Source organism: Rhyacophila brunnea, unplaced genomic scaffold, assembly GCF_057557595.1.
Source record: "Rhyacophila brunnea isolate RB1 unplaced genomic scaffold, BYU_Rbru_1.0 scaffold_17, whole genome shotgun sequence".
Lineage (NCBI taxonomy): Eukaryota > Metazoa > Arthropoda > Insecta > Trichoptera > Rhyacophilidae > Rhyacophila > Rhyacophila brunnea.
Window position 1 is genome coordinate 5131478 of NW_028232827.1, and position 24644 is coordinate 5156121.

The following is a 24644-nucleotide window of genomic DNA, read 5'->3' on the forward strand; positions in this document are numbered from 1 at the left end:
TTCGTACATCCTGAAAAAATGACAATATTTTTGTGCACCTGCTCCGGCTTCACCGTGTCTTATTATATTAAACTATCAAATTGTTTTTAACATGTCTCTCTTCTCTTTTCGTTTCAGGTAAGGCACGCAAATCATCCTAGGTCCGGCGACGGGGGTTGGGTGACGTCTCGTCGTCTGCAGAATTCTGCTGGCGGTGTTTACCCACGCGATCTTCAGTACACCGAAGTTATTAGCGGTTCGTTAAGTTTTTCGCAATAATAATTATCATCTCTCTATTCGCAAAGTGTCCCCACCTACGTGAACTAAATTCCGTTTAAATTCGCAAAACAAAAATATTGTAAAGAATATTATTATTGCGCTGTGAATGCTGTGATAACTGTCATCTTGCGCCAGGTGTCGGAGCTGGCAATCTGGCACTCGTGCGCGATGAGGAGAATCGGCTCTGAGAAGATATTTCCTCGTCGCTTTGGTTATCAATGTGATCATTAGTATATGCTTCATAACTTTGCACTCCGACTCTAGGATAAAGATGATGTAATATATTACATATATTATCTATTTATTTCCTACATATTTATAATACAAGTGAATATCATTTGATCTAATTGTATGCGTCTCAGCATGCCCCCCAACATCTTGAAACGGGCCCCTCTACCTATCGCTAGGGTTCAAGGCAGTGTGATGCTCTACATCAGGGATGGCGAACCTATGGCACGCGAGATGATTTTGCATGGCACGCGAATGTTTCATTTTGAAGAGAAATAAATTACTATTTTATAATGAGTACTTATTTAAAAAATGTTTTTTTATAATAAAAAAGTACTTACTTATAAACTTGTATAATATTAAAAAATAATGTCAGGCATGCGTATTTACTTACCAATCAAAACGACGAAATTCATGAATAAATGACAAATCGCATAGTATAAAAAATAGCAGGCAAATCCTTTTCATGAATAATCATTACGTTTAATGTAAATTGTAAATATACAATAAATTGCATAGGTTGGTCCCTAGGATCAAGCAAAAAAAAATCGATCAACAGACCTTAAGAAATTAATTATCGGCAGTCATTCAAATATAATAACTGCTTGTTATTTTGCCTGAAACATAATCTCTAAAAATGGTGATGTAGAATATAATATGAAAGAAAAGTGGTTTAAATGCTTCCACGATCTCTTTGAGAATTTTGAAAACAAGGAAAAAATATTCAAAGAATAAAAGGTATGCCTTTGGCTAGAAATACGGTGACAGATAGAATATCAAGAACTCAATTGTAATTTTGAAACCTTTTTATTGGAATTCTTAAAAACTATGTTTTTGGAAAACTTTTTTTTCGCCATGAAAAACTGCTTGGCACGCCAGACAGTCGAAAAATATTATTTGGGAAATTTTTGGCACGCCGTAGCTACAGAAGCGTTTTCCAAATTGTGTTCTAGGTAAAATTAAGAGTATACAGTGTATTTTTAGCATTTTTTTGTATTTTTTAATAAATCCATGGAGTATTTGAAAATTAACACATAATAATCAAAAATTGTATCAAACAAATAAATATTTTTTTAGTAAAATTGCGCTGCAGGCGATTTTTTTACCATTGAAGCAAATTTATAATGTGTTTAATCTCAGGTGCATCATTAGGTGCCTAGGCTAGAGCCCTGTCAGCCCCTCCTTGTGGGGGCAATGCGTATCAGTGTAGTAGAAAATGCAAAAAACGGTTTTTTTCGGTTAGGTACATTTTGAAACACGCACGTTAACATGATCTTACTCCCTACTTCATTTATCGTTTGTCAATTTATGGCTACGGCCTTATGTCGTAGCTTAACCACTGGGAAATGCCAATAGAAATGGCGTATTTCAAAAAAATACTAACTTATTCTTTGGTCAATAATTATTATAAAACATTCATTCTCCGTAGGATGTTTTATCACATTTTAATGGTCAAAACTCAAAGACATAGCTTTAAATCAGTATCTTTATTATTATCTTCAAATGTGTTAATCGTGCCCCTTTTTTGAATAATAAAATGCCTAATTCTTGTCAAATTTGGGATCACGGAGATGATTATAAATATATTTTTTTATCGTAAATATTTCACAATATAATGTTAACATTAATTTTACTAATGGTTTTATAAATGCGTTTAAAAATTATTAAAACTAAAAAAATTTAACACCACTGCACATGGACGTACTGAAATATGACTATATTCTAAAACATTAGATCGATAGGTTTAAAAGAATACTATTTTATGTAAGTAATAAAAATACTTTATGAACTCATCAAATGTTTAAAATAAATATAAAGGATAATAAGGCTTCATTATTATATAAATAGATTATCTACAACGTTTAAGGAATGTCTAGGCTTATGCTCTGAAAATACCATACAATCTCCATTTTGACCTACGTGGGACATGTGGGCCCTTAAGGTTATACCTCAGTTGAGGCATGGTCTAAAAAGATCGTGGCTAGGCGATGCGCGGATTGCGGGTCGCGGGTGCAAATGATGCAATGTCAAACGAAATATAATTTGTCATATAAATCCAACATGTGTCCATTTAAAGTTCTGTTTATTGTTCTATCAGTAACAATAATAATATATTAATTGACATGTTTTCTTTTTAAAATAAATGTTAACGTTTTTAGTCATCTTTACACGATTTAAGAATTAAAACGCCCGTCGCCATCACGAAACAAATTGACGTGTTTCCTGCTCGACGTTCTCTCTCCGAATGGCAGCGAGTCCAAAATTTCGTCGCGCCTACGGTTGAAAATTATTTGCCGTTTCACTGATGTATCACCTTAAGGTGACGCATCAGTGAAACGCCAAATAATTTTCAACTGTAGGCGCGACGAAATTTTGGACTCGCTCGCATTCAGTGAGAGAATGTCGAGCCAGAAGCACGTCACTTTGCTGCGTGATGGCGACGGCTCAATTAATTCTAAAATCGTGTAAAGATGACTAAAAACGTTACCCATTTACTTTAAAAAGAAAACATGTCAATGAATATATTATTATTGTTACTAATAGAACATGGTGTGTAAAATTCCCACCTCCGCTCCCGTTATGTATATGCAGCCACGTACTAATAGAACAATAAACAGAACATAAAATGGACGTATGTTGGATTTATATGACAAATAATATTTCGTTTGACAGGCGTCATTTGCACCCGCGACCCGCAATCCGCGCATCGCCTAGCAACGATCTTTTTAGACCGTGCCTCAACTAACGCATGGCCTTAAAAAGGATGAAAGGCGAGCCATGGTAAGCCATTATCATGGTTAACCATAAATTATCATTTAGTATAGAGTCTACGTCAGTTGTGTTATCTATAAATCGTATTCACGACGCGGCGGAGCCATTCACATATTAATATTATGTAATAATTGTAATAGAATAAGGTTTTCTTCCACAGAATTGAACACTTCACGCTTTAGGCACAATGGGAGGCCACTATGAAAATACTATTAATGTTTACAATATTACATATTATTATTTCTGTTTGCATATTTATGTTATAAAAATAGCCTGACCAATCACAACAATTCGTCGCCCACACTATACTTTTAATTAAATTTATTCTGTTGCGTTGTAGAATGTTTATTAATAAACTGTGACGAATCGTTTTCAAATAACTTATACAAATAAATTTATAATAATATTCGTACCGTTTTCCTCTTCAATCACCTTGTGAAGGTTTTCCATACATATTTATTACAACCGGAAAAGTATCATCGCCTATTAAAAATAGAATTCAAAATATGACGATTGTTGTGTTCACTATTACGGTTTTATGATTGTAATGATTCTGCAATATTCGTGCATGAATCTGCCGGAAAATTAATACTGCTTGTAGTTTTAGTTTTATTGTTAAGTTAAAGTGGTATTTGCTACCAATACGGTTTTATGATTACAGTAAAAAAGTATCTATGATGTATAAAAAAGGTTAGATAGGGTAGCCTTATGTGTATAAATTCTTGACATTCTTTCTGTAGTGTGTTTGTGTTGTTTTTTATTTTGTTTTTATTTATTCACATTATTCACGAGTAATGCTTTTTTGTTGAACGAAATTGGTACCTATCTTTTTACAATTTATTTAGGTAGATGGTATAGATAGGCGTTCCCAACATTATTTTCAATATAAGCACATTTACAGCGAAAATAGAATGTGTTAGACAGAGAATAGTACAATACATACTATTTATATATAGATATATTTGATAACTAAATATTAGTTCTATTTTTAAACGATTCCTAGTCAATTCTTCTTCTTATTGTGCCATCCCCTAGCAGAGGTCGGCCACCATCAAGGCGATCTTATCTTTGTCGTCTGCTGCCCGGAACAGTTCAGTGGAGCTGCACTCGTACCAATCACGGAGGTTCTTAAGCCACGAAATGCGGCGCCGTCCTCTGCTACGCTTCCCATTGATCTTTCCTCGAATGACAAGTTGGGGAATGCTGTATTTTTGTCCTCTCATAATATGGCCGAGGTACTGTAGTTTCCTGGTTTTGATACTACGTAGAACTTATCGGTCCTTCCCCATTCGATTGAGAACTTCAAAATTTGTCACCAAGGAATTTTGAGGATGCGTCTATACAGCCACATCTCGAAAGCTTCAAGTCTCCGTGACATCTCTCGGTTTAGCGTCCATACTTTCATAGTTATAGTATAGTAAGTTCCTAATAAATCCTAATCAAGAACCTTATATTAATCAAATTTTAAATATTATTTAAAAACTTATTTTTAGATTAGGTACATAATAAACAATGTATAATAACAAATGGCAAGTTTATTAGTGGGATCTTTAGCATTGGATTTATACAATCAATTTTTCATAATTAGGTATGTATGTGGATATTTATATTCTGAAATATTCATTTAGATTCGCATAAGTGAGTCGCGACCTGTATATAAGTTAAACCAAAGTAAAATTTTAACTTATATGCCCCAATTTTTAGGGTCGGATATTTTTCCGATCTACCAGATTGTGATACCAGAGAGAAGATCTACGTAGAACTTCTCGATCCTTCCCCATTCGATTGAGAACTTCAAAATTTGTCACCCGGTCAGTCCAAGGAATTTTGAGGATGCGTCTACACAGCCACATCTCGAAAGCTTCAAGTCTCCGTGACATCTCTTGGTTTAGCGTCCATACTTCCATACCATAGAAAAGAATTGAGAGAACATAACAACGTATCATACGCAGTCTCAGACCTAGGTTAAGATCTCGATTGCCAAGGAGGCGTATCATTTTGAGAAAGGCGCTCCTTGCGATCTCAATTCTAGTTTTATTTTCTGAAACTGGTCCCCTTGTATACCCATGTATTAATAATGAAGTTTTAAATATTATTTATTTTAAAAACATTATTAAATATAGTGAAGCAAATAAATATACATAAGTATGTACTTTATTATATGTTTTTTATTAATAGAAATATCTATGAACATCATATGAAAAAGAAATATGTGTGTACCTTTAAGGCATAAAGTCCACTAAAGCAGGCTTGCGGGGCGCTCGCGCATTTTCTATGTGAATCATCGAAAATACAACGTAATCAAATACGCCAGCGCACACTGGATTTGACGACTCATTGTGCCCGCCTGCCCCACCGCCAGTCACCGTTTTTTGGCTTCTCCGCGATACGAATTAACGAAAATACATCGTAGTCCATTCATTGAACACGGCAAGCAAAATAACGCTCCTCGAAGCGTCGTCGATAGACGGGCGAGAAGCCATTTTTTAAGAACAGTGAACTCTTTGTTTAGTTATTGCGTGTCCGATATTAATTACAAGCCCCGAGAAATTTAATAATATTTTTATTGCTTTGTTTATGAGAGACGCTGATAATAATAATTATTTTGTGCTCCTTGAGCCCCTTATTACATAGGTGAAGGGTAATGCGCGGGTGGGAGGGGGCCTACTCAGTAGTGAGCGCACCGAACGCTTTTTTGGTGGGCTTTATGCCTAACGAAGAATAATTTCCATTTAATTAGTAAGCTTTTTGACATTGGATTTCTTCGATAATGTTTTTCATAGGTAGGAACGTGAATTAAAGTCATTATAATATTATGTAGAAAATAGAAATTCGCATAAGTAAATAAGTTCAACCAAATCTTGGTAGTTTTTTTCGATTCACCAGATTTCTTGTTCAACCATACATAGACGATAAATTTAATAAGTTTATCCAATCAAATAACACGAAAATTCAATTTTAATTATTTTTAAATATTATAATATTAAAATAATATTTTTGTTGTTTTTTTATATTATGTATCTAATATAATGTGTATATATTATATTTTTTCAGACGTGTTTTCAAAATGATGTTTGTTCAATACTTAGAATATTACATTCTTAAAACTTGTGAATTATTCGTTGAATAAAAAAATAGTTAATTAAAAAAAGATAACATATCTTTGTCTAAAGGGCCTGCACATACTATTTTTTGTGAGCGGAATAGGCGTCAAATGTTTGTTATCATACAAAAAGTTCATAGGACCCTCTCTAATTATTCTTTAGGAAAAACACGTAGTTTCTTTGGGTGCATTTTCCCCTTATTGTTATAAGTAGGTGGGAATGAAATTGGCAAAGTGTTGACTGGGTATTAATAGCCCCATGCGCACGGAATCGCGCATGCGTTGGCTGCCATTTTCTGGCGGCAGACCAGCACCGCCGACGGCCGGAGCGAGATGCCAGATGCTGGACGACGTCACGGACCGAGTCAAGATATATTTAGAAGCAATTACACTCCCACGATTCGGGGTATTTTTGCTTCGGGATCAGATCCTCGATTTTCCCAAGCGATTCTTATCTGCGCTCAGTCTTTGCTATGGGTGCAGTTTTAGATATTTCGGCTGAGTCACCCACCATGTCAAATCGCTCCATCTCGTTGCTCCGTATTGTCTGACAATATTCTAATTAAAAATACATAAATTTAAAAAAAAAAAACATTGGTGTCGTTTACATTTACAGCATGTTTATTCATTCTTTTGGTGGGTCTCGCTGTGATTGATGACCAGGAGGTGTACATAGAGAGATCAGATGAGACGAGACTTGGTCGTTGTTCCGATGGGTGGAGGAGCGAGTTTTATTTGCAGCGTAAACAGTCGGTACAAGAGTATGTTACAAGAGCGTTATGTTACAATACTTATGATACTGGTCCGAGGTCCGAGCTCGATGGAATAGAATGCTGTGCGGAGCAACTGACACGAAGCTTACTGATCGGACTGAGATCAAGATTGATACTAATAGGTATTTAGACTGACCAACTCATCAACCCGCTAATTATATGCATGGATATTCGGTAAATTGGGAGTCATTGCTGATGAAATTTGCATTTGAGAAATCTGCTTCCCTACGCATCATTGCCCCATCCCATCGAAGAATGTCACGCGTCTAAAATAATATGCTGACTGTACCTACATGCGACGATTGTGCGATAGTTTAAATTAATGTCTTGCTTATTCTTACACTGTCGAAATAACACTGACAAGGCCCGAAGTCATTGACCGCCACATTCCGATCATAATAATTAACTGCATAGTACAATATAGTTGATTATGTTGAGTGGGTCTATTGTCTGGGCCCCGTATCAGTTTAAGTACGGCCTTATGATGGAGAGGGCCTAGTTTGAGACTCCTTTACTTTACTCTATCCAACTGACTTTCTCTTAGATTTGCTTACATACTGTAGCTTAAAGTTTAGAAGGGATCTTTATTTAGCTGCATATTTTTCCGACTTATACGCGGCGTCCTTAGAAATTCTGCCATTCTTGTAAGTATTCACTAGTGTGTCTCTGATAATTATCTTATAAATCGGGGGCATCCGTTATTTGATATCCCTAAGTGCAGAACTAACCTGCCATCAGTAATGCCAATCGGGAGGGCAATAACACTATATTTAATCAAATCATTTCGGATATTGATAAATTCTACTTACGTGAGAATGAATTTAGGTGAACGTTGTTATATAGGTTTTTAAGATTGGGTCTTTCAACCTAGTTCACTATGTGTTGTCTGTTATTGTCATTTTATGTGTATGGTGAAAAATTGGTAAATGTCAAAAATGCTCTGCTCGGTGTAGTACGATACGTGTTTACACGCACAATAATACGTGTTTACACGTGTATTTTCTTGTTATGGCCGCAATAATACGTACTGCCAGCAGTAAGACCATGCACTTGTAAACGGGGTATAATTTTTGATATTATTTTATAGACAGACGATTGTTTTATCAAGTATCTACTATATGGTTTGTTTTTGGCAGGGTTTAATTTAATTTTAAAAACTAACCAAACATCACAGAGTTTACTATTTATGTCGGTATTGTGGTCATGTTTATTTTAATATTTAATTATTTTATAATCATTATGACCCACACAACAAAATAAGTAAGTAATATCATAAAAGCAGTGACGCTGACGTTAAAATGACGCAACACGATTATTTATTTTATTTAATAAATATAATAACTCTGGTGTATTATTGTTACATATTTGTTTGTTCTTCTTGTTCTTTATTTGCACTAATTACACGTTGTATACCAACATTAATTGAATTGTGGAGATTAATTAATTACCTTGTATATTTGTATTTGTCTTGAAATATCTATAACGCATGAGAGAGTGCAATGCAAATGTTTAATACGTGTAATAGAGAGCGAGACAGGGAGACGACGTATTGAACGTACGTCATAGTAGCAAATTCTGAATTTAAAAAATAATTGTCACGCAAATAAAGAAATCGTTTATTTTATCAGGTCGTGATAGAAAACAAATGATAGAATCGTACTGTTTCATCTGTTTACTGTGCGGTAATAGCTTAATACCCCGTTTACACTAATCTTATAGTTTTCCAAATTGTGATGATTTATTGCGCGCAAGTAAGATTATTTTCCATCTGCGCCTGCGCAGTAGAGCGATAGGAGCGAAAATGCCGGTAAAAAAACGAACTACTCATTTTGAGCTCCGATTTTCAATACGACCTGTCAGATAGTAGGATAAAATGACAACATCGCGTCTCGCTTACTCTTGGAGAATGAGATTGGAGACAGTCAGCACTTTTACATGTAAACAGTTATTGTCATGACAGTTTAAAATAAACACAATTGCCGACAGTAATTCCATGCATGTGTACAGGCGCTATTATGAGTATATTGAAAGTATTAAACGACATTACAATTAATTTGTGACATATTGAAAGGTATAAAGAATATATAAATATATTCTGGTAAATCTTACAGATAAATTTATCTGTGGTGTAAAATTTCTTCTCTGGACTCTTGTTGACATTTTTTGAGATACGACAATTACGACGTTTCAAGTTTTCTCGAGATTTTTCGAACACAGTTCTACGTGGTCAAATTAAAGATTGCTTGGAATTATTAAAAAGTTAGACCATCTGACCAGCGGCGGCTCCTCTAACACCATGCATGTGCGCTGCACTGCTTTTTCCTAAACATCACTCAATGTGCAACAATGCTATTCATAAGTCATCACTCGTTTATCGCAATTTAATCCTTGTAAATTTATACCAAAAGCATATACTCAGTAAACAGTCACCGAATTCGTGCGCTCGTCGGAACGCACAAATATGGATCTTAGTTTGCCGTTCATATTACATTGGGTAATAACAGTTCAAGCCGACACGTGAAAACGATAAATAACTCATGAATACATAAAATTTTATGACCATTAGGGACGCAGCTCAAAAGTTACGCGGAAAAATGTAGTAACTGAGATTTAGCAGGATTGATAAAAAAATAGATTTTTTTTATTTAAATCTCATATAAATTCATTGAAAATAGGCTGATATTGAATAAAAATTGATTATCAACATAAATATTTTGGATCGATCCTTTATTCCTTCTATATTTGCAAATATTTGAATATAATTTATAAAAAATTAAAATCTCAGTTACCATGTAACTCATAGTGAGTGAATATGTATAACATGATGTCATATTTTTAACAATGCAGGCATTTTGCTGGAGTTTTATTGCTTTTTGTAGACGAAGAAACTGACGATTTGTCGAGAGTCGAAAAATACGTACCTACCTATTCAAAACAATCGATAGTTTTGTTTTTTTAATATTTTCTTCAAATATTATTTCTTACATACAATTCAGTATGATTTCTGCGGTCGTCGTTATAGTCGGTTTTTTTATGTGTTTTGTCACGTTATTTCGATAGTTTTGTTCATAAAAATAAATTCATAACAATATATATACTTATTGTTTAATCAGGGAAGTGTATGTGTTTTAAAATGATAAATTTTGAATAAAAGATTTATAATACTTAATACTTATAATTATAATTATAGTTCAATCAGTGAAGTGTATGTGTTTTAAAATGATGTCGGTAAACGTAGACTTTATCAATAATAATAATAAGAGTCAGAATAAAAAAGGATGGTCCGATGACATATGTGGAAATTGAAAAGTGTTTTTCAACCATTAAAAGAATTAAATCGTCTTTCAGAAATACTTACCATGAATCAGGACTGACTTAACATGTCTACCTGTGTTAAGCATTGAGAAAAAACTTTTACAAACAGTTCAAGACTTTAATGAGAAGTGATTGAGGTGTTCGCTAAACAGAAACAACGCTGAATTGATATGCTTTTTAAATAAGGTAAGAAAATTTTGAGTGCACCCCCAATGAAAGCAATTTTGGAAACCACCGGCCGCCACTGCATCTGACACACATTTATAAAACTTCAGTTGTAATGAACATGTTTATACAGTGTAGCAATGATAATTGTAATTATCTTTTCTTTTCCGTCGACCATATCCGCCCCTTAGTTGGAGCATATGGACACTATGCGGCGCCTCCAAGAATTGCTGTTTTCGCCAGTCTTCTTGCATTGTTCCAGGTCAAACCAGCACCCCGTAGCTCAGCCGTATACACTATATAGATAGTATTTCGCGGTCTTCCGGTTGGCTTGAAGAAGAGGTAAACCAGGTTCATGTTCTCTTCTGGCATTCGCAGCACGTGGCCAAGCCAGATCCAACGTCACCTCATTACTCTCAGCGTAATGAGGGGCTGCTTGGTGCGTACTATCATCGTGTCGTTACTCCTAAAGTCAAACCACCGCACACCCAACCAACAACTAAATCATGATACGGTTCGAGATTTTATTTGCCGCGATAACTGGCAAGATGTATCCTTGCTAGTATATCGCGAGATATTAAATCTCAGGAGCCGTGTGCCATGACTTATTTGGTATACCCATTAAAATGTATTACGTCACACTTTGCCAAATAAAACGCGTTATATGGACGCAGCACACATTTGGTACTCGAGCGTAAAGCGCGGTGAGACACGCGCCACCTGGACAAGGCACAAAGCAGCACCGTCAGAATGCAAGCGTCGAATAGACGGCATTTGGTTTTGACCGAGTACAATCGTGAGTCCGAGACACTCCGCATCGAGTTGAATGTTGCTATCAATTAAAATGTGGTATGTATCAACCAGTGGCGAATACTCCATACTAGGCGATTATTTAAAGCCTACCTTCTTAAGAAAAATAATTTTTATTTTCATGTTGACGTATTTATATAATCACAAATAATAATATATTCAACATGCCCAAAGACATCTATCGTATAATTGTCATAATTTTACGATCTTTTCCCATATTTCAACACACCACGTTTCGCTTCACATTGTATAGGATTATTTTCGCGTGAATCGACGGGTTTTTCAATATAAAGTTTTTTTTATCACTATTTCAAAATGTCTGGCGTCCTGCATATAAATGTACAAGCTGTTTCGTTAGCGCTTACGTCGCGAGAGCACATTTATTCAAAATAATTAATAAGAAGATAATTTAAAAAATAATTTCTATGGGATTCAATCACATAAATATGTATTGATTGTTGTTAAACCTAACTAACTCTGTGTTTTAAATATAGGAGTATTTTTAAATGTCTAGTTTTACGGGTTAAATTATAAATTGTTATGGAACATAATATATATACAACACCGGATATTTTCATAGATGATAGGTAATATATTTTGAGCGTATGTTACGTTTGTAAATGTTTAGGAAAATACATAAGTAATTCAAACTTTTTGCTTATTTTTATGAACTAATTATAACAAACCAATTAAGCTTTTGAAATTTCTTCGTTTTAGCGTACCTATTCATCAGTAGTAATATTGGGATTATCTTCTTATTTCACGCAAATATATCTGACAAGCATGGTTACTCCCACAGCCTACCTCTTTCAAAAAGTCACCCTTCGCCACTGGTATCAACATTTATGTATGACTATATTTTGCCAAGTATATACCTATAGTTAGTAACACATTTACCTCGTATTTGCGAAGTCTGTCTCATTTAGCTCCACAACAATTCTATTTTTATCGGCTCATTATTTATCCTTCGGCTATTTTGGGATATATGTAGCTGATAAGAGACCCTTATCATTTTCGCTCAGTTTTCCTACCTACCTACTTCAATATGATACGAAATATCTCTGCGCGTCGTTCGTGTATATAATATATTGCCTACTTTTGTATTTATAATTGGGTATAATATATAATATTATTATCATCATTAGCCGGCTTCGATCCATCGCTGGGTAAAGGCCTCTCCTAGCTCTCTCCACTCTTCATGGTCCCTCGTTATTCGCCGCCATGTACGTCCACCGAATTTTATGAGTTTGTCAATCCAGCGGGTTTCAGAGCATCCGCGTGGGAACCCCTTCAGTATCACTGTATGATGACATATTTTGTTCAGCGATTGTTCATTCGCCGAGCGACATGTCCAGTCCAAACTTGGCGTGATTGTGAGAAGGGATAATTCTCGAGTCTGGAGAAATATTAGATAAACTTAAACACGTGTTTCAGAATTAATTTTTTTAATTGGTTACGTCTGTATTGCACGGAAGTTCAATATTGACTAAGGCTATACTTCAGTTGAGGCATCGTCTAAATCTAAAAAGATAGTGGCTAGATGATGCGCGGATTGTGCAAATGACGCGTGCCGTACGAAATATAATTTGTCATAAAAATCCAACATGCGTCCATTTAAAGTTATGTTTATTGTAATATTACGAATAATAATAGTAAATTCATTGACTTGTTTTCTTTTTTAAGTACGTAAAGTTTTTTAGTCATCTTTACACGATTTAAGAATATTTTCATCCGACGCCATGACAAAACAAATCGACGTGCGGCCACCTCTACTGTCTGTCTCCGATTGCCGACTAGTGAGAAATTTCGTCGCACCCACTGTTAAAAATTATTTGCCGTTTCACTGAACTACGCTCTTAATGTTTCAGAACATTCGGGTGGGCTATGTATTTTTTGGATTTTATCGTCTAAGTCGTAAACCAAAGCTAGCTTCACAGTTTGGGTCTATGGGCATTGGGCACATGCTTTCGTAGTTATATTTTGTTAATCTGTTCTATGGTGATTGAACAACTTTTGATTATTCGTTCGAATAAATGAGTCGCCTCTAGTCATAACTCACATTTTGCAATTTTATCATTTTTGAGTTCTTTATATAAGATGTCTAATAATATATATAAATAAAAATAGTTGGCTATCAAAAGTCACTTTGAACAGTTAAGATTAAACCATGTGAAAATCGTTGAAAAAGTTGACTGTCGGTGTCATAACTCACATTTTTCAATGAATAACGTGAGTTCTGTCATCGAGGCCTTTCAGGAATCCTTCCAATCAGGAAATTCTAGTTCTTATAGTATGCTGTGTGCTTAGGAGTATTATTATATTAAAAACAATTAATGTAAGTAAATCGAAACAAAAACAAAACTTGTGATAAACTAGATTTTTGACTAGCTCTTAATTATCTTGTTAAATTACACACTCAAGAAAAAGGACCTCTTATTGGAACGCCGTTGGTTTATTTCTATACACTTTAACTTATATTAGTAAAGTATTCAATGGTTTCTCGTTGTTTTTATTTTTAAAGTACCAACTGTCACTCTGACGTTTAATAGTTTTTTTACGTAAGGACTTGCAAATGGCCGACAATAATAAATTCGCTGCCTAGCAACGGAACAATTCTAAACTATATACTGTATAATCGTCACTATTGCATTATCATTCTGTGGCGTAAAGGTAGTGCGTTCGGCCGAAATATCGTTGGTTCGAATCTTATCGAGTGCGTTTTTTTCGTGTGAAAAAATAAACTATGTACCTATTACATGTCACACGTCAGACATACACTCTGATCTGATTTCCCAAACGCGCCAAAAGAAGTATAACTTCAAACGGTGCTCTGCTGGTTTTTGCGATTATCTCAAAATTCGATTTTTGGAATAATATGTGAGTTATGACTAACGTGGCCATTTATTTTTCCCCCAAACCGGGACACCTAAAAGGCGCCTCACACTTACAATACAATTGACAAGATAGTAATGTTTTTTCATGTCACATTAGGTTACCTATTTTATTTATTTATTTTAAGATTATCGGTAAGTCTGTTTGAGTAGGCGCATACAACGCTTGAGTTCCTACATATTTTTAATAGTACATATTATTTTATTTATTAATGAAAAGTACACACAGGCTATGAATACATGAAAATTTATCTGATGTTATATTTTTCCGAAGAACAAATTTAGTTCCTATATCGTCGTTGTTTTGTAAAAAGGGCGAATCAACCATTTTGGCGAAATCGAGATTTTAATGAAAATACAATATGTACCCCACTAGCTGTGTTGTGTAAAAACGGCGAATTTTTATCTCTACAGGAAAGTACTCAAAAACGATAATCGACTAAAATTATATTAATTAAAATTACGAAATAAAAAGCAAATGTGACATATTAGGCCTTTTAAAATATTATATAATAATACCTATTATAATGACAGTATTCTTTCTAAGCTTTATTATAAACTTGTTAGATATTTATAATCATCTACAGGTAAAAAACAAATAAATGTCAAAAGTTAAAAATCCTCCTCCTGTAAAGTAGCATTTTGGTTAATTCGCCCTTTTTACAAAACACCGACGATATTATCTGGTGTTGATTTCAAAAACGAATGAAATTCTTAGCAGGATTTTTTCGAATTTACTTTTACAATTAACATTCAACTGTGTTTTTTCACTCGTCTACAATTTATTCATAAGAGAGAAGACCCTTTCTACTGGTGCATTAGTGCCGGGAAGACATAAAATAGATTCAATAATTATTATACGAAAATTTTTGTGATCCAAATTATTGGCGCGAAAGTGTTTGAACAACTCCACCCAACGACTTTCGGTTGAAACATTTCCCAGTGTTCCATTCAGACACTTTTTGCTGTATAATGTAAGTAATTAGAAAAAAAGTGAATACTCATCAAATATTTCTGTATCTTGGCCAGAAGTTTTTCTTTTCGAAAATGGGACATTTTGGCGTCCCGAAGCTGTGTTCGGGGACACCGGGACACGCCGCCTGAAAACGGGACGTCTAGTCACATTAGTTATGACTAGGGAATCCAATCCCGAGCCAAAATTCTGATCCCGGGATTTCAGGATTACAATTTGACAATCCCGGGATTGGCATTTTTTTCCATTGTTAATATAAAATTTTTATATTTTCAAATAACATTGATAAAATCGGTCGAAAATAAATCTAGTATAATTTATACTATTTAAGATATTTATTGTTAATATTATAATATCAATCTTGGAAATACACAAGTTTAATGGAGTAAATAATATTGTAATTTAAATAATAATGTGAATTTAATATGAGATTGCTGTTTCTGATAGTAAAGACATAATGAATGGATTAGCGAGATTTAAAATGGTAAAGCAAATAATCATGGCGTACTTATGGCCTTTCCGCATCATAAATCTAATTAGTCAGCCAAATATGAAACTGCCGTAAAACGTATGATATCATGGTAGAATTACTTTGTTAAAAGTGCGAAGCATTGTTTTTTTGCAATCTTTCTCATTTTTAATAATTCATGTGAAAAAATAAAATCAATCGGCAACCTACACATGGGTACATATAAATCAAACTTCATTCAAACTCAGCTTATTTCTAATGTAGTTATTTAATATTAAAAGTATTTTTTCTGTTATATTTTCGTTTTTATTTTATTTTCCATAAAAATTGATAAAAAAATTAATCCCGAAATCCCGGGATTATGTTTATTAATCCCGGGATTCATAGGTATCGAAAATAGCTCGGGATCCCGGGATTAGAATCCCTAGTTATGACTCTAGCTAGGCAACTCAAATACATTTAAAAAACAATATTTTGATTCATAATGTTTGATATTTTTTTACTTCGGCTTATAATGGTTAGTGATCGTGACTGGATAATATGCATAACATGTTGGTAAATCTATTTTTGTCAGTCGCCCTTCGTGAGTTAATGACTTTGCAATGGGGCCGCCTCAATGTCATATCATAATATTTCATCATCAGACCTCTCCACACTTTAACAGGTGTAATTTATACGCGATCGCTATTCACTACACCAGTGGCTTTCAAACTTTTTGGCATCGTTACACCCCCCTCCGGCAAGCCACTCAATACTTTTGATCGTTAATATATCGACCATGGAAAAGAAAAATGGCGTAATCCACACAAATCAAATTTTACAGGACCCACAAAAACTTTTTGTTATGGTTTTCGGTCAAAGTTAAAATACAATATCTATATCTATAGGTATTACTATTATTTTGAAGTGCATGATATTTAATAATTAAGTTTTTATATGCTTAATCTAATATTAATTATTGAGTTAATTAAAAAAAACAGCAACAAAAATGGTGGTTAAGTCGTTTTCCTACGTCACTACCTTCTTTTTTTAGATAATAAAAATCGGCATTTGCAGTTTACGACACAAGACACAACATATTATTGTAGTTAGTCGTGTACAACGTTATTATCCAATAAAACATATTTTGAAGAAAATTGAGGGTTACGCCCTTTTTCCTTTCTAAAGTCGATATGCTGAGATAATATTATTAATTATTATACAAATCGATTGCTACTCGAAAAATGTTGGGAGCAAGCGAAATCGTAAATGTTCGCACAAAAAATACATAAGTATCTACATAGTATTCGTTTTTTTATAATGTTGATGAGGATATCGCAGATGCAAAAAGTATAAGGTTATTTTTTTCATTATTCATAGACAAAAAAGCCCAAATATATAAGCCCTATAGTCTATGCCAAAGGCCCATCATATTTTTATTTGGCATTTCGTTGACATGCTATAAAACTTCAATAGTGAATTTGGAAGTAGGAAACATACCTACTTTCGTTAAGTACATACTAGAAATCCGTATTATAATAATTGTTGTAAGTCTAAATGCTACAGTAATTTATAAAATATAACTAGTGACAAACCGTAGGGGTATGCAGGTCATGTATTGTATAGGGGGCGGGGCGGCAATTGAAATTATTAATAATACAAATATTATAACTTCGTCGATTTTCAATGAAGCAGTTTCATTAGAATGTATCGACATCTTAATCAACATAATTATATTGTCGTAGTGTAATAATAAGTATTACTTTAATGGCGGTTTATTACACAGGTTTTTCACAAGGATGTCTCCAAACCTGTCACCGCCACAAAGATATATTTATTTATTTACATATTTTAAATCACACGTAATGTTTGAGAGTAATAGCATCTGTACACGTGAATAGATTTACTTGCACCAAAAATGTGTATTTTAAACTATCACGATAATATCTGTTTATACGTAAAAATTCTGACTATCTCGCCAATATCATTCTTCAAGAGTAAGCGAGACGCGATGTTATCATTATTTGGTACTATTTGACAGGTCGTGAAAATCAATTAACCTCAAAACGAGTCTTTGCGGTGTAGTTCGTTTTTCGCTTCTGGACTTTTTTGATACTTGCAATGATGTATCGAATATAATGCATGCAATCTTTAAATTTGCACGATGTGTTTACATGTCCATATTTTTGTTATGGCTGCGATAATACGTACTTATTAATTGTCATCAGGAAATCCATGCACGTGTAAAAGCCTCAATTACATTGAGCTTCTTTACGAGCTGTTTATCGGCGAATTTACAATCTGCCTGTAAAGTCGCCAAGTGTAATCATCGAATAAGCTAATAAGCAGGTTGTAAACACTCTACCGAAAAAAGTTGTAAGCCGATCAACTTTACACGCTACACGCCGGCGTGTGGGCCTACTGCGTCTGCGCAGTAGAGCGCAGTACCAACCTCCCGGTAAAAAAACGAACTACGTTCCGTCAAAATAGTCGCTGGCTTGTGGCTTCTCAGCGAATGGAAGGTTTTGTGTGTAATCATCAAATCGCAGTAGCTGAATCGCCCGTTTTTAAATTCGCCAATAAACAGCTCGTAAAGAAGCTCAATGTAATTGAGGCTTAAACGGGGTATAAGTTTTGCGAGAGCGTTCTAATCACAGAAAAGATTCTGATTTCCCTGGTTCTAAATTCTCATCAGATGGTGTGTATGTTAATTTAAAGTTTTTTTGTGTATTTGTCTGTTTAAGGATAAGCCGAAAATAAATAATAATAATTACACGATAAAAAGATTTTTTTATATACAACGTTTTAAATTTTCTGTTGAATTATTATGCTCAATATGCTCAAACTTGTAGGTACTTGATATGAAGTAAATAAAAAAACAAACGAACAAACAAATATAGAATACTGAAATGTCATTTTGATTTCCATAGTAACGCACGTATATATTAATAATTTAGTTGCTAAAACCACCCTCTTAGCAACCAATAATAGTCTTTTACTTTTTACGGATTTTTCCGAAATAACTTTCCATACAAAACAGAATTAATTGAAAATGAATTCAATTCTGCTTAAAGATGGCTAAAAGTATTAAAAGAATGCATTGGCATCGTGTTCTGATTTATATTTTAAAAGTTTCAAATGTCTAAGTCGGGAAGTTAAGTTAAAAATCGATTGCAAGATTTGTACTGGACAAACAAGAATACGTGCTAATAAAAACGTTGTAAAATAGATAAATAGGTACCCATGTATGTTAATTTAAAGTTTTTTTTGTGTAAGTATTCGTCTATTTTAAAAATAAAATACCTACCTATATTATAATAGTATGTATGGTTAAGTAGGTAGTATCAGACATTTCAGACAACTTAAAACTGAAAATGATAGGGGAGGGCATCCTAAGACTTTTAAGGGCGGCATTTTAAGTGGGAAATGGAATTGGCTCTTTGTTATTTTCCCACGCAAATAAAATAGGTACCGATACGAATCCAATTGGATTCTCGTTGGAATCCGTAAATTGCCGCGTTTTCTTGTGTCATGCGAGTAGTTCGTGAATGGGCTCGGCAGGCGGCGCAAAAATCGGCCGCCATTCGTCAGTCGAATGTGCGTCTTCAATCAAAAAGGTTGTCTGCGCATTCAGCCGCGCACTCGTTCGTTCCGTTCGAAGCCGCAACGCCTAAATCTAAATAATATTTACTTTTATCAGTGACTCACTTGCCGTAGTGCTACGTAACGGACGTGTATGTTATTTTGTGTGTTCAACTCGGTGATTTTTGTGAAACTCGGCGACTATTTTTAGCAGCTGGCTGTGCCTGTTGAATCGCCAAATATTTACCAAATCAACTAATATATTTTTCAGTGTTAGAGAAACATTATTACAATTCTCGAATGTTGTGCAATTAACCAAACTTTATCACTACAACTTTTTAATATTATCATCTTATAACCGAATTAATTCGTCGTAGATTATTTTGACAGTAAGTTGTCATTGTTTTTTTTTTGTTTGTTGACATTACAAGACGTGGAATAGATACTGTAATTAAATAAACTTTTGTGAACATTTATGAACATTATCATTGTAACAGATTGTCATTTGGATTGTACGAACAATTTTATATTGAGTTGACTATCGCGTTGTGGATGAGAGAAGTGTGAACGTTTTTATCGAATAATAATTGCTAGTTATTATTTATTTTCGAGTGTGACGAGGTATATTAATTTAACTCAATTCCTCATCGGGGAAAATCTTTTTAAACATTTCGTAATCTTGCTACGTGTCAAACATCCCTCAACCATCAAAGGTTCGTCGACCCGTCACCACCGACTTGTTGGCTGGTCGGCAATCGGAGAGAATTTCCAAGATAACGGGCCGGGCTCGTTGTAGTTGGTATCCCGTCTCGCCGGGCTTTTGTTCCACCGCAGTGATACGAGAAAATTAATATTTTCTTAAATATAAATACATAATTTATAGCATTTAAGTTTAACTGTATTCGTCCGGGTGCCTGCGTAATAATAATAACATTGTTTTGTGTGTGTTCGAATATCGGCGAGCAGTTGGACATCCAGTCTATTTATAAATGAAGACACGGCGCTGTTTAGTGGCCGACGAGTTTTAGATTATGTATGTTATGAAACTGGGTAAGTGCGATCATTCATTATTGCGAAATTTATTTAAATATAATCGACTAATCTTAATCCTACATACCTAAAACACAATAAAAACCTCTATCTTGTCTATCGTTCATGACACTGAAGAAATTGAATGTCAATAGCCATAAAATTATAATGGATAACCCTTTAAGAATTTGAAGTTTTGAAATTTTCCCCGAACATTCGGCTGTTTTTCGTCGTGATTTACGAACGTATTTATAGAATAAAATAAAGTTTTTCTGTTTCATTCTTTTGTTTCAAATTTGTAAACAAACGAGTTTCATTCAAAATAATATTGTGAAATAACATTATTATAGGTATTTCAGACTTTCAATCCATAAAATTAATTAACTATTCAAATATAAGAGTATTTTTGTTTTATTTACTTGTGTCAATTGGCAATATTCTTGGTGGAAAACATTGTATTAAAAATAAACTAGATATATTTTGTATTAGCTAGTTGACAGTTAGGAATTGGTCCCGATTATTAATCAAATGTGTAAGATAAATACATTTACTATAAGATTATACCTAGTAGTTATTGTGTTTTATTATTTAATTTAATACACTATTGTATGCTTGCTTCTTTCTCCTTTTATCTCCTTTTATCATTTACAGATTAAATGACAACTGTTTTTAAATGCCAAACAGTGTACCTACCTACCTACATAAAATTTTCAACATTTCCGACGAAGTTTTGAATTATGCGCCCTTTGCGTGTCCATGACGAAACTACATAATGTCAATATACAATAATGTCAATATACAATAATGTCAAAAAAAAATGTCTAGATTTATTCATGCTAGATAATGTAAAAAGAAAAGCATTGGTGTTATTAATTTGTATTATTTTATCTGGAGACCGCAGTCGTATTTATTTGTACTTTATCGAATAGAATAAATAACTATGTTACACTACATATATCGCAGATTTACGGTGGAAAATCTTATCACATTATAATTTTGTTTGTTTTAATAATAGGTCTAGATTTCACATTGTCTATGGAAAACTACCCCGGTAGGTATACTCGGTCATATAATATAACTAGTATAATATAATTAGGTACTTTATAAAAATTAATGGCGCCCATCTGCCCATATGATATTGACGTTTACCATCAACTTGCCTACAATATGTAGCTATGTCTTCCAATAATATGAATTCGTTTTTTTGTCAGCATTTGAACGTCACACAGAACTGATGTCAGATACTTCATAATACAATAATATACCTAAGTGGTTTGTGTGCTAACAACTTATATTTTTAGACTTATCAAAGTATCTAATTTTGTTTGTTTTAAGTATTTGCACCAACAAAATATACGTAATGTACGACCAACTTTTAGGTTAATTCAATAAATAAGGCATTACATCGAGTTTCAAAACCCAATACATATAACACTTTTTTGAAATAATTAAGATACCTATAAAATAATATATCGATGGATTCGTTATTAAAATCTCTACATGAAAATTTTATCGCCTCTTTCAAAATCCGTTCGATTAACTGTCATTTATGAAACCCGCTATAACACTACTGAAACATTCAAAAACCTTTTTAGTTCAAAACCTTTTAATTGATTTTCTCAACATAATGAAAAAGTGTTATAGCGGGTTTTTGAAACTCAGCGACACTTATGACAGATGATGCAGTCGCTTCATTAATAACCATCAACTATTAGTTTAAAAAATAACAGAAGCATAAAAATCCTGACGAAATAGGTATTGTTGTATTCTAATACCCATTATAATATATTATATTGTAATGGCGGTTTACCGCACAGACAACACTTTCATGGGGATGCCTCCAAACCTGTCAAAAACCTCCAAACCGCCACAGACGTACATGTACCTAAAATCACCACTGTTTGAGAGTAAGTTTTGTGGAAATGCTCAAATTCCCAGCAGATTTGCCTAAACCAAACCCGTACCTATATGGCAGAAGCATATAAGTCATTTTTTCGCATTTTACAGGAGAAGGTTTTTAAGGTTTACAGAATTGTCACAAATCAGGATATGATGGAAATTGGATTGTTTAATGTTATTATTATAAAAAAAACTAGTATATTTTTAAAATATATTTGATAAAAAAAGAAAATCAATCAATTCAATGAGTTATTGAGCATTTAATGACATATGAGGTTTTGGCATAAAAATATTTTCAACATTTTGACATATCATTTACAATAATAGATGTTTTATTATAGAACAACTTATGAAATTAAAACAAGAGCATGGAAATTAAATGAAAACATGATAAAATTAAACTAACAGTGATAATAATATTGGTAAACAGTTGTTTATGAGTATTACTTATAGTATGTATATAAAAAAATTAACAAGTATTTAAATTTATATAAAATGTATGATAAACTGGATCTATCAATGGCAATAAACTGATGAGGTCATCTTTCTTAGATTGATTTATTGGCAGAGGACCGTTATAGTATTGCTTAATGTTAACAATGTTCCTTCTTCCTCTTGTTGTACGTCGTAAATGAAGTTGAAGAAATGGGTCATCTTCATGTAATGAATATTTAAATTTTATTAAACCAAACTCCTCATACCTGAACGATCTAATTTTGTTCCAAACGACATTTTCTCCAACTGTATTAATTTTTCGCTTCACCAGTTGATTAGAAAGAAGTCTTGAATAATTGTAAATTTCATCCTGAGACATCTCTTTACCAATAAAAAATTTCTTGCCCCTTACTGTTCTAACAAACTGATACCAATCATGGGGAATATTAATTTCTATGTTGGAAGTTTTCTTGGCTTTTTCAACACGTGAATGGTCAGTGTCACATGGGCCTGGGAGCAAATATTTATGGTCCATGACCTGGATAGTTGGTGATGTACTTACAAAGAAAGATAGAGCTGCAGTTATTATGTTATTTTTATTTTGTCCCGGACAAGAATCAGAGGATGCAATAACATTTTCAACAGTTGGACTTAAGGTATTCAGAAGACTTATCACACAAAACGCTATTTCGTTGGCTCCTCTTGCAGCTATTCCCTCGTGAAACATATAACATGAGGTTTGGTTCGATGTGCAATTTCTTATGGTCAAATTATATGTGTACAATTGTCTTTTATAGTACACTATACTTGAGTTAAGAGAAGGCGTTGGCAAACACTGCTGCAGGTCGAATGCTAAAAAAGCAATTTTAGCTTCAGATTGGAGAGCTTTGGTCTTATCGTTTTTTTTTAATTCATAGCCTTCATCTGCCACTTGCAAACTTGTGGGTTTCCAATATTTGTTTTATTTGTAAATCTGTAGCACATTTTAATTGAATATTGTATGTATCACAAGTTTTTCATGTGTTTTTGTAAAGTACTTTAAATTTATATCCGGTGTTTACAGGAATCATATTTTTTCTGTTTGCATATAACAATACATTTCAAACATTTTGGATATGTTTAGCTGCCCAGACAGGTATTCTTTGGATGTGCGACGACGTGAATAATGACTTTCATGTTTAGGAAAGCTTTCTATGTGTGCAGTAACTTCGTCCCGTTCGTTTGTTTTCTTGTTTATGGGTAGTGTTTTCCACGGTTATCATTACCTTGTTGTTTTTATTTAATAAAAACAACGATACAATGCAGTTCCACCATGAATTGACAGTTAACAAAATAAAAGAAATTATCATTACCAATAAATCCAAAGACATGTTGAAACATTTTTTTGCAAACTTTATATTCCAGTCCCTCTGTATTGCTAATTTTATAAATTCAATAAAGACAGCTGCCAAAAATGCAGAATACCATAGATAAGTCTGCGCATGTGTAATTTTATAATATGCCAAAAGCGTATATGTCAGACATATATGCTTTTGCCTTGTTAGAGTTTGAAATTTTATATTATGCAAAAACGTATATGTCAGAGATATATGCTTTTGGCTTATTAGAGCTTGACATTTTATGACATGTATTGTTTTTCCAAGTCGTTTTACGAGAAATCTATAGGTTTTAGAGATATATGCTTTTGCCATAACATAAAGTAGGCATTTTTTGATATATTGGCATTCAAATCTCAAAATCTCCAAAACACGACTTATATGCTTCTGCCATATTGGTACGGAAACTATAATGCATAAAACATATTATTATATCTATAAAATATTCAAAGTTATGTATAATTTAATTGCATAGTTTTAGATATTTTATAGATAAACGAGTATTTTTGACTAATATCTATTATGGCTTGGTTTTCGCAGAGTTTTATTGAATTTTAAAAATATACAAACACTATCTAAATATTGTA

The 24644-nt window shown here is 33.5% G+C and overlaps 1 protein-coding gene across 11 annotated transcripts in view; it reads left to right on the forward strand.

Moving 5' to 3' along the window:
• Positions 1–24644, forward strand: part of HDAC4 (histone deacetylase 4) — a 371906-nt gene that overhangs the window by 218597 nt on the left and 128665 nt on the right. For 3 of the 11 annotated variants that reach the window (XM_085944862.1, XM_085944867.1, XM_085944870.1), the window contains exon 1: positions 19326–20368. The exons of 6 other annotated variants lie outside the window; for them this stretch is intronic. Coding sequence is in view for 3 of the 5 variants with exons in the window: in XM_085944867.1 (XP_085800993.1) it covers positions 20350–20368 (19 nt within the window). In the remaining 2 variants the exon portion in view is untranslated. Of the gene's footprint in view, positions 1–19325; positions 20369–24644 lie in introns of those variants that run through there. 2 more of the 11 variants (XM_085944863.1, XM_085944865.1) reach the window with 2 other exon arrangements.